General features: G+C 40.7%; 1 protein-coding gene across 1 annotated transcript in view; it reads right to left on the minus strand.

Moving 5' to 3' along the window:
- LOC105449427 (probable G-protein coupled receptor Mth-like 1) overlaps positions 1-10,752 on the minus strand; it is a 129,611-nt gene extending 118,859 nt beyond the window's left edge. Inside the window, exons 1-3 of the mRNA XM_011688657.1 lie at positions 9,870-10,752; positions 7,954-8,226; positions 4,232-4,473 (exon numbers count right to left, since the gene is read on the minus strand). Of these exons, the coding sequence (XP_011686959.1) occupies positions 4,232-4,473; positions 7,954-8,226; positions 9,870-10,408 (1,054 nt within the window). The 5' untranslated portion in view covers positions 10,409-10,752. The remainder of the gene's footprint in view (positions 1-4,231; positions 4,474-7,953; positions 8,227-9,869) is intronic.
- Between the last annotated feature and the right edge of the window lie 1,691 nt (positions 10,753-12,443).

The raw sequence follows: 12,443 nt of genomic DNA on the forward strand, positions 1-12,443 counted from the left end.
AGTTTATAATATGTTATATATGTATATAAATCATTTAAATTTATATATTATATATTATATTATTATAAATTTATATATTATATTATTAACAGTATATAAATTAATTATACAATTATATATCTATATTGCTAATAATAGATTAATTATTAAAAGATTTTTCTTTTGAGATTTGGTAAAGTACGAAACAGGATTTATGCCATAATGCTGTTATGCGGTAATATCGCTTCATCTAAATAGTCTTGCGTGAATAGCAGATTTGCCAAAAGCGGGAATTTCCTGCCAATCAAGTAAAATCCTCTTTCACGTCCCGACTCTCAGATTGGTGTATAACGTGGCATACGGCGTCTCTCGAAAAGGCAACGAGGCTTTGATTTACTCTCCCTCCCCCCTCCTCACCCATTCAAGACGACGTTACGACGGCGCGTTTTCTCCTTAAATGGACGTCCGACGTCTGAGCGACATTAGAGTTCTCGGTCAAAGCCAAAGTCACGGCGAAGGTTTCCATCCTTGATGTTTTCTCGAGGAGACACTGCGGGGACCGCGAAAGGTCGGAGAGGAAAAAGGAGATTCGAGATAAATACACCCAAGATTCTTTTCTTACATCGCGTCTCTCTCGTTTTGCGGACCGTTCAAATAACTAGATCAAAATGATGATGTGCGTAATACGCGATCCCGTTGGACAATCAGACTGATATGATCGCAGACGGATTTGATTAGAAAGGAATTGCGACAGCACGCTCGTATAGTTATGCTTATTAGTTGAAGGTCACACGTTACATCGTATTTGCGGTGAATTTCTAAACATGTTCTGTAAGATCACCTTCGTTCAATATCGAGAAATACGCTTTGCAAAATATTCAGTATAATATGTAAATTATTACATTATTTGGAATGTTATTTAGTATCGTGGAATTTTGATCGTATGAATTTGCGCGTTAAATATCCACGAAAAGTGTTATAATTGTGAATATTATACGCGAGAAATTTCAATATAAATGCTAAATTCAAGGTACAAGAAAGAGCCGAGTTTCGTAAGTGATATCAAATATAGATTTAAAGATTTACAGCAATTAAGATTCAAGCTGTACTTGAATTGGTAACACTGATATACATATATCGTGTAATCTATATAAATGAAATTTATAAATGCGCTCTATGGCGAATAGAACATAAAATATTCCACATTTGTTTACGTGGCACCGCTAAAGTCAATCGATACATTCACACTATATATATCATATCATAAAATTTTCCATTATTCTCTAATCAATTCATACATGCCAGTTGCCACTTTATTCTTATGTTATATTTAATGTATCGATCTCCAAATAATATTCGATTATTCATGCAATCAAGCATAATTTATACGAGAGCATGCACGAAATATCTGAAGCAACCTTTGCACACGAAAATTCGATATTTTGAATTATCGAAATAGTATACTGAAATAGTATATCGAAATAGTATCAGATTATTTCGACGCTATACACGGATGAAAAAAATAAGAGGAAAAAGAGAACAAAAAAAAGTATGCGCAACTAAACGCGCGAAACATTTTGCATTTATCGCATATTTGCATCGCGGCGAATACTACAAGCGTGAACGTCCCCCGTTCGCCGTGAACCCGCCGCGGAATTCGGCATGCTTCAAAATTGCATCGTGGCGCATTCCGCGTTTCGATGATTTTCAGTCGATGCCGGTCGGTCGAAGGCCGTTCGGAGCGATAGCCACGCATCGCGAACGCATCGGCGAGCGAGTTTCTCGCGCGCTTTCCGCGAGACAATAAGCGCGAGGGGGAGCGGAAGGGGGGAGGAGAGGGAAGGCGCGGTTTCGCAATAAAAAGGCTCCGGCTTACCGTTATCATCGCCGCTTGGAATTCCTACCTTTATACGCGACGTGACTTCGCGTATCGTGATATTCCGCTACATCCGCGTCGCCGTAATGGGATACGCAATGCGTGCGTGCGCGAATTAGAAATGCCCAAGTATGCGAGGACTAAGGAGAAGGATACCGATTTCCCCGCCACAGATCTCGCGACGCAACAAGAAAACGCTATCTTATTGATTTCATCATTTTCGTCGATTCCGATGTTGAAATAGTCAGCTTCATTCCTGCAGTAGTGAGTAATCCGATTGACGAATCAAAAGAATGTCGACGCCGATAAAATTCGATAAATCTAATTCTATATATTATATATCTCAAATAATTATTTTTAATATTAATATTTATTTCAATTCGTTGTTCTACTTCTTGAATAACCTACATATCTACAAGAGTTTTTATTAATAATAGAGTTTTTAACGTTGTTAAATTATTGGATCGTTGCACGTAAAGTGTCGGATTCCACAAGATAAGGATCCGTAAGAGAAAGTTGGAAATCGTAGATGATACGATTAAATATGTCAGCAAATAATCTCGTCGGAAGAGCACTCATGGTACGCTACGCGAAGTAACACTTTCTTTGAGTCGAGAAAAAGAGAAAAACCGGGAATATCGACGAGAGAGATTGTGGGTCAGCAACGCTCATCGCGACGTTCCACTTTCTCCTTTCTTCGGTTTTCGTAGACGGAAGGTCCACGACCTCATAACCGGTTTCAGTTACGACTATTACTTCAACGAAAATTGTGAAAGTTGCTTCCGTTTTTGTTCAATGCGATTACAATGTGACCTTCTCTTACTCCAAAAATACTATTACAAAAAACTCGCGACAAGAGTAGTTCATCATACAAAAATATATAGAGAAGGGATACTTTTTTTCTATATTAAATGTAATATCTTTTTTTACATTAAATTCTAATATTAAATAAAATTTTGTTCGTTAAAAGTTTAGAGTTTTCATTACATACTTCTATAAATTAAATTAATATTTTCCAAGTTTAAAGCTTAAAGACATTTTCATTTCTCGAACGTATTTGAAAAAACACGGATGAAACATGAGTGACAATGATCTCCGGCCTACAGCTACACGGTCAACCGTGCCAATTTGTAAGAACGAATGGTTAAACGCAGATCACGATAGGAAAAACATCCCGGTGGAATCTGCGTAATCGATTCTTCATGCAAATGAGAGTCGCTGCGCGCTATTACAACGCGGAGAAGCCGGACTCGCATGGGTGTACGCACTAATCGATTCTCGCGATCGGAACGAGACGAGAGAAGCGGAGCTTTGCGAGGGATTACTACGATTATCCGAATAATTACCCCCTGAGCTTCGGGGACGGGGCGGCAAATAAAGCCGGCCTCGATCGTCGGCCAAATTCGTATTCCATCTGCGCATTCGGTTATACCGGCTGACATTTGTGTGGATAATCAACATCCCATTCCCTCCTAAGTCTCGAAAGCTCTATCAACCGGTAAGTAAATAAGTAAACAAAATTCAGCGAGACAATAAATGACAGAGATTAAGTTATTAATTACTAAAAAAAAAAAAAAAAAACAAGACTGGTCTTTATACTCAGATTTTCAATTTCGCGAAATCATTACTTCTCGTTACTTTTTGATATGTCAACGCTCATTCAAAGCGAAGATCCGGTTAGTTTTCAATTTCGTTTAATCCGAGTCGCGTCGCTTCCGATTCATACCGATGGACGTTAATAAAAGAAGCGAATTGGCTGATCGCCACGCTCCGATAAATAGCGAATTGTTCGTTTTTTTCCGTTTACGCGGCTATTAGATATGGTTTATTGTGGAGAATTCCAGCAATGTTCCGGACGCCCGCGTTATCTTCTGGAAGATCGCGAATGGCAGCCGGATGGAATCGAATTGCAGCAATATAAAGACAGAACTTGTATGTGTGTTTGTTGTGAGAGTAATATTTTAATGTCGATAAGTTCAGATTTTTCACGTTAAAGATACGGAAGCGACCTATAATAACCCGTTTATTACAACGTCAGACACTTTCTATCACGCAACAGACGGCAATTTAAAGTATATTTAAATAACATAAAAGTAAAACTCGCTTAAAAATTGCATTAGAGATCCTAAATAGTTTTGCAAATCTGTTCTGTTATCCAAAAATAATTCATAAAGCTACAGAATAAATTTGCGCTCTTGATTCACTTGAATATCGAAGGAAAACAGATAACGCGAAAGGTTCGCCTCTATATTCGTCGTTTTGCCGTACTCGAGACCTACCGTGAAATTACCGTAAATATATCGCTTTCTACGAGGGCCTCCTCAACAAGTAAGAAGCGGCGGTAAAAAAATTAACAAGGCAATAATGAAGACTCACCGAGCGCCTTGCAGCTTGCACCATGCAGGAGAAGGGATTCCCCGGCAAGCTGAATGATGGCCATGAGAATATCGCCCATCATCAGACAGGCGACATGATGAGTCTGGCAACGCCAATGCAGAACGTGATGAGAGGCCGGTAGTAACCAACCGGCCGCCAAGGTGGCGGCCAGAAAGACGGCGCTAATGATGAAGCCCACGGGATACAGGGTGAATCTGATGTCCGTCGCTTTCACCCCAGGTCTGAAAAAAAATTCGAGAAGATTAGGACGCCAGTCTTTATCCAAATCTCTTGGACGTAAAAAACATAAAAATCTAAAAACTTCATTTAAAAGTCATGAGATTTAATGAGCCGATAATATAATCGGCGAAAGAGATAGAGAATTGTTCTGTTTGCAATAATTTTTCCTTTTTTAATTTCAAATATTTGTTCATCGGTCTCCGTCATTCGCATATAATAATCATACGATTGTATCATCAGACAACGATCAATATAACATATGTACATATTAAATAACAGAATCGTTTAATTTGAGTTACTATGATATTACGCTTTATTATGTGTTTACATATAAATGGAAGGCCTAAATGAACACGTAATTTATATCTGCGACAATTAACGACAAACTTCGAATTCAAACAATGTACAATTTATTAATCGATATCGTGCAGTGACAATTAAACGTAAAAAAAAATAATAAAAATTTACCGTTACGTACACGTACATACTTTTATCGTAAATTCCTCTTTTCTCTATTTCCACAGTTCAAATCTTTTTTTTTTTTTAACGTGTGTGGTGGCGGAAAGGAAGGTTAGCATACATTTAACATGCAAATTCCGGTGTCGGTCCTGTCGATATTTTCCACTACCTACGGACAAAAAGTCGCGAAAGAAAAAGGCGAATTATGGCGCAATTTCTCGTTATTTCTCGCGCTGGCGGATTAATTAAATTCGGGCAGTTTTATCGGCGTCACATCGGCAATTGACCGATTGGCTTACTGCCAGCCGTGGGCAGCGAGCCAGATATTCGATCGATTATAACGGAAATAATACCGCGTTATCGGCGATCGTTACGTCCGTTTTTAATTAAGATTTCTGAAAGATTCGGGTGAAACACATTTCTCATCGCGACTAATGACATAACGATGCGACCGCATTTAGGACGGATTTCCGTTTTTGGGATCGTTTACGGTGATTTTAAATCGCATCGATCACACGTACGTAATGTGAGTGAAAGTCGAGGGGAAAGCACTTCCAAGATTTCCAAAGATTTGACTCAGTATTTACTGGAAACTTTCGTGAGCTAAAAAAATCTACGTGCGTCATAGACGTTATTTAAATACTCTATAATAAAGATATATATTGCAGAAATATACATGTATTTACGATAATAAGATGAAACGTGCGTCCAAGAAATTGTAAAAATTGCGCTTTATTTCTGACTTGTCGTAAAATAATACGTAATAATTTTTGCTTTAAAATCTGTTCGCGTTCCAAGTGCAACACGTGCATTTAACGCACGTATCGTCGAAGATTGATTTTATCCAATTTTTGAGAAAAGTCGCAATAACTCACCGACTCTATTTGCAAAGCATTCGCGATGAAAAAAAAAAATCCATCGCGTCCGACCATGTTTTGTTCCATTGATTGCCGTTCGCTGAAGTAGTTGGCGAGTAAATTTTTCACGGGAAACAAAATGCTGTGTGTCAGCCGACCCGTATGCACACGCACGTGTAGGTACAAACGCAAATAGAATACGAACGGAGTAACTTTCTGCAAAATCGGTCCTGCATTGGGCGCAAATGCGCGGCGCTAATCGCATTTTCGACGTTACTTTATGCACCTAACGGCGATTAAACTTTTCCCATAAATTCTCTCCGGTAATTTTCGTTAAACACCGCGCCGCGGCGGCGACACTTCGAATCCGGGAGATAAACACGGTTCATTGGTACACTATCCCCGGTAGCGACACATTCTACACTCTAGCCGGGAATTCTCGCTATATATATACATGTATGTACTACGCGACACTACATGACACTACGTCTGTACCGAGCGGAAACTCCCGGATCTTACTATCAGCGATGTCCTGCATGTCTGTCCGTCAATCCATCACGGTTCGTCCTTCGTCTTAGCGGGACGCACGTGTCTCGGCGAGTGAGATCTTCTAACCCTATCTTACGTTACGTGACGTACAGATGCCGTAAATCACCTGACGTTTTAGCACGTTGAATTGTTATAATATATATCTAATACGAAAATACCCGCGTATCGCTATAGCTTTTGACAACGCCTGCATAAAGACTCGCAATGATTTCGCGTTTATTTCTAGATAGAAAAATTTCAGATAACGTCTCAGCTCTATTGAGAAATATTATTACTTTGAGAATATATAATTTCGCTTTTTACGTAACAACAATGTAACATTAGCATTTTCTTATATTTGCGGATTCACGTAACAGAATCATCACGGAATTATTTTTTAAAACATTCAGAGAATTCTAGAAAGAAGAGATCAAAACTTTAATTATAATGAAATTCTGAGAAATAACGGGACGAGAAAAAAAACTTCCGCGCAGAGGTATGACAATGCCATTTTTCTTACGCAACACCCGCGAGCAGATGCGTTTATACATCGCTCATCGCTCCGGTGCGCGGAAACGCCGGTATCCAGTTGTGAGAACGTTTTAATGGAATCTCGGATAACGTGGGATCTCGGACACACGCGACCTAGAAAATACCTGGCGAGGAGCAATGAAAGTGAGGTAGGGCCCGGGAACGTTTCCCTCACATGTCGTCCCGAGAAAACGACGTAGAAACGGGACCGTTTATCCCTCGCTCCAGCCACCTAACGTCGAACGCGCAATTAAGTCGTGCGATAAATTCAGATCGGAGCAGGCGATACTTAACGGGGCAAAAAGTCGGATCGTGCTTGGAGTGCCTTAAAGTGGGTCGGACGACCGACTTGACCGCCGGAACCGGAGCCGCGAGTCGACTTCATTCTTCATTACGCGGGACGAATGAGCGATGATCGAGCGAATAAGAAGAACAGAGGATTAGCTTTGCATAATTGAGGGATCGATATTCCAACTTCCTGCGATTTACGCGTGCGCCTGATATCGAGTTATCGGTCAGAACGGCACGCTTACGGAATATATTACATTAATAGCGTAACGTATTACAGAAAAAAAAACTGAAGACTTATTGCTGATTTAAAAAAAATAAAAATGTCAGACGAGATCGCGGGTAACAAAAACAAGAATTTATTTTGGTAATTTTCTTAATTTACGACGCATTTTTTAATTTGTTAGAAAGCAAAATAATATTATAGTAAATTTTGTTAGGCTAATTAAATTCAGACAAGATTTACATGCTTAAAACAGTGCGAATAACGTCGCAGTGTAGTAAAAAACAATTATTGAACTTTTATATCATGAAATACCAACAATACTTTCCAAGTCCGAGATATCAGAAGCAAATAATGGAAGATAAGAATCCTTCAGTTATCCAAGACTTTTACCTATCTTTGGACGTTCTTTTGCCCTTGCAAGTTCCATTTCAGGTAACATGGTAATTAGAAGGCAGAGAAATGTTATATTAACGCGCAGAGAAATTTCTTATCATTGCTTGTAAATAGGCATTTGTAAGGTGGCGTAAACACCGAAAAATGCAGCAAGAATGAAAATACATCGCATAGACATACAATTTCAATCTCGCACTGACCTTTGTGGTGCGTGCTCCGAACAGGCAAACACCTTGGCGATCTGATTGAGTTCCTTAATCCTCTCGATGCAAAACTGGCTGCTAGGTAAAATGACCCCGTTTATCTCCAGGCTGCCATCGGGCTGTAGCGCAGCGTCCATCGCGTTTCCGACAATCGTGAAATTATCGGATTTCGGGCAGGTCGGGAAACCGGTCACAATCTCGACAGCGGATGATACGTTTGGGAGCAGAGGCGGTGCGTCCACCGTCTCTTTTATGAATACGCACGTATTTCTGTTGACACAAAGAAGAATACCTATATTAGTGACGGAACTCGAAAAAATGAGAAACTGTAAAGGCATTTGACCGTAAACAGTTTTCCAGCCACTTCGCAAGTGTTTCTTTGAATGATCGGCAGACTAAGATGTTACGATGTCAATGATTATAATAGTGTTACAAAAAAATTGCCTTTTAGTCCCTTTAATAGTTCCCGGGAATAGTCATTTTTCTTCCATAAACGATTACGAAGCAATTTTGCATCCTAATTAAAAGTCATTATTGTTAACTATATTATATATTATATTGATTGTTTTACAATTTATTAATATTTGAGAGATTATATATTTATATAGATCTACGCAACATTTTCTAAGAAAGTAAGAAAAAATAAAATATGATAAGATATGAATTCTCGTTCAGAAAAGAAAATTATTGCGATTGAGTTTCATTTTCTTGCTGCCGGCTATTTCCGAGACGAATAATCACGTATTATACACAGATGCAGGAAAGAGATTGACAATAAATTTCTTCTATATATCAGCATTATTAAATTACGTGTCAGCCGCATTATATGATTTAATTTTTATAAAACTAATGTGATATTGTCGAATGGTTCACGTATTTTGTTGACATAAATGCTAGAATTCGCCAGGAAACTAACCTGCGTATTCAATGTCAACATTCTCGAACAAAAACCGAATGTTTCGTAAACACCAAGGTCACTCTGCATGTGTCTAACGCATTTCACTCAAACGGTACTTGCTAAATAAACAAGTAGCTACCCAATGTTTGAGTCATAGAGACTTACGAAATTCATTACTGTTTCATCAAAGAGATGAATCGTCAACTAAAACATTTATTCTGTAACATCCGGATAAGAGACTAAAAAATTATTGATACCATTATATAAAAAATTATTTTAGATATCATTAATATATAATATTTATATTTATCACATTGAATTCTCGAATTGATTTGTTCGTTTTTTATTCAATACATTAAAATAATTTATCCCAGATTGAATTTTTTCGTTTACGTATTACATGCGATTAGTCAATTCTGAATATAAACATTTATAAATAACCTCGTATATCATTTTTATTTATTTTACAATTAAGAAATTTTATTAAAATTTATAATTAGATATTTCTTTTTCGAGTTCCAAGACGTCGTTTCGATTCAATTTCTTGTAACTTTTGAAAATGAGAAAAAAGATTTTAATCGGAAATTAATTGCTTGTGTTATTAGATATCTAATTTTTTTCAATTTTTTAATTCGTCGGAGCACTCTTTTTCGATGTGTATTTAAAAGAAATCTAATCGTTAATCTCGAAAATGCGTGTAACATCCACAATTAACATTTACATTCTCCTAATCTTTCTGCTTCAACAGAAAATGAAATGATAAATACAACATTAATAAACATCCCGTTCCCTCATGGGCAACATTTGTAACTTTAAATAATCGTCGTACTACATCTGACACATTTTTACTTCCAGTCACTTTTTTCTAGAGTCCAGTAAAAGGCTAAGTTCTAAGAAACATAGGTCCACCGGTCTTTTAACATGATTACCTCTCTAACCTAACCTAACCTAATTCTTCGTATCATTTAAACCAAGCCGATCAGTAAAGTTAAGAAACTTGCTGCAAGATACCTACCCGTGTTCGTGGAAGCTGGCGTTCTCGCCGCAGCAACGTCGCACTCGCGGCCTCATGGTCGCGGCGGCGTGATTGCCCACCGATTTCTTCGGCATGCACACGAGCATGGCATTCGAATCGGCGCAGTAGTGACTGGCGGAATAGGAGGTTTCCTCGACGTTGCTGAGGTCGAGCACCGCGTTACCGTCGTTGAACAGGATAAACGGGTTGACATGCCGGAAGGGCACGTGGATCAGCTCCCGGTGGTCGTCGCATTTTGGTCGCCGACCGGCGACGATGTGCCACTCGGCGGGTAAGTTCCCAGCGTCAGCATGATCGAGCGTCTGCCGTTCCTTCGAGTAAATCAACGGCATCCACTTGTCCGACGCTGACACGCAGCGCAGTAACGCGTTGTCGTGCGTGTCGCCGTCCGGTCCTTGCAGTTCCTCGCCGTATGGGCAACACTTGAGGACCGTCACCTTCGACCTCGCTAGGTCTTTCGGTTCCGCGAAAACGACCGTCGCGATCGCCGCGACGAGCGCGAATACGAACGCCCCCATGACTCCTGCGACTATGTTCACACTAGTCGCAGCACCTGTTCGCGACCCCTCGGTCCCCTCGCGAAAGAAGCGCGCTGTCGAGGCACAAGTTCACGCAAATCCCAAAAACAATTCGACAGTTGGAGCGATCGCGCGCACCGACATTCGATCACTGCGTCGATGCCATTTCGCGGACGCGAACCGAAGCGATCGAGGACGGAGAGAGTCGAAATCCGGGAAGCAACTATGCGATCGAATTGAGAAAGGAAACCGAGACGAATTAACGAGAGTCGTCTGTCGCGTTTGCTGACAAGCGGGCGCTCGTCGGAACTCGGACGTAGACCCTCCCGTTCGAAGGCTTCGGCGTTACTGATGCGGTGTGCGAGCAGCACGGACCACGCGGCACGCGGCTCGACTCCGACCCACCGGCGGCGGCAGCGTGACTACGGTATGCGCGCGCAGCCGCGCGCCACGCGCGCTTCCTCCCGCCCTTATTCGACCTTATTCAACCACCGCGCGCTCGCGCGCTTCCTCCTTTCCTCGACGGCGACCTTCACTCGCGTCGCTCCGGCCGACGAAGGGGGCGAGAATTCCGCGACCACGTGCCTGCGCCCCGCTACCCACTACCCGCTACAGCCGGAAGTGCAACGGTAACGCGCGTGACGCTATCCCGCGACGAGTTGTATTATAATCGAATGTCGCACACAAATCGGTGGGGAGACTCGACTGCTCGTTCAATCTTCCATTGGCTTTGTCGAAATTCTCTTAACACGGGACAAAACGAATTCGTCGTTTTTTATCCAATGTTTATCGATTTGGACGGATGAAAACTAACCGTTTAATAGCCCGATATGCAATTTAACGACGTAACGATATATTTCTCGCTTGTGAATGGTGTGCTAAAAGATATCGAGAGCATGCATTTATTTTTTTAAATGTAATAGAATGTTTGCGCAATCTAAAATTTATAATTATAAAGGTTGGAAATTCAGATATTACAACTTTTGTAGATACAACATAGCGATCTAAAATTTATAATTATAAAGGTTGGAAATTTAGATATTGCAACTTTTGTGATTAATAAACCTAGAACATGCTTAAACACAAACAAATTGCGAGTTAAAATGCGTGCGTCTTAGTTTATGGATTCGCGCGTTTTCAAACATTTCTAAATCTTTGCAACGTGTCCGTTAATTACATATTTGCTCATTTTTGCCGGAGGCAACACTTCCACGAGATACTGATCGCCAACGAACGCGTAAATATATCACGAATATATTGAATACATCCTGGAAATTAGAGATCTTTACGATCCGCGCGGAGGTTTCTCGACGGGATAACGGCGGAAAATATACAACACGCGAAGTGAATCGAAGACGATCTGAAATATGCACTTGGCGGTATGACTAAGCATACATCCTTGCAAGATATTTCTGAGAATCGTTTCCGTCGGCTGGTAGAAATCTGTGGGAAAATATACAAGCGCGTGTCCTCGTCCGCTACCTCGATAGAGCAAGCGTCATCCCGGAACGTAACGGACGATATGCGGTATATCCAGGCGCTCTCCGGATAGTATATATCAAGCGACGAAGCTTCCTGGATCGAGCAACTCACCTGGCAGGCACGACCTGCTTCTTCGGCGAAACGAGCGGATAACTGCTCGATCGCGCGCCGAAGGTCGACGGCGATTACGACCGGGGAATCGGCGTAACAGCATTTAAGATCGACTCCGTAAAACACACGCGGTACGAGTGCGGCTGGTGGAACATCACCTCGTGTGGGAAGTGATACCAGCTCGTTGGTTGTAATTTACACTCGTTGGGCGTAAAACGGCTGTGCTGCCATCGATTCCACAAAGAGGTTCTCGGGAACTTGCTTACGCTACTTTCTAAAATTAATGACCAAGACATCGGAACTGTATGAGACAATACCCATGTCTTGTACAGAATAGATATGCACATAGAGTTATATAATGCCATAGAACATATATCGTATATGGTGGCATACTCAGGACATGTGCTTCCTGTCTAAAATATTTCACGACTATTGGTTATTC

Source organism: Wasmannia auropunctata, unplaced genomic scaffold (genome assembly GCF_000956235.1).
Source record: "Wasmannia auropunctata unplaced genomic scaffold, wasmannia.A_1.0 LD336076.1, whole genome shotgun sequence".
Lineage (NCBI taxonomy): Eukaryota > Metazoa > Arthropoda > Insecta > Hymenoptera > Formicidae > Wasmannia > Wasmannia auropunctata.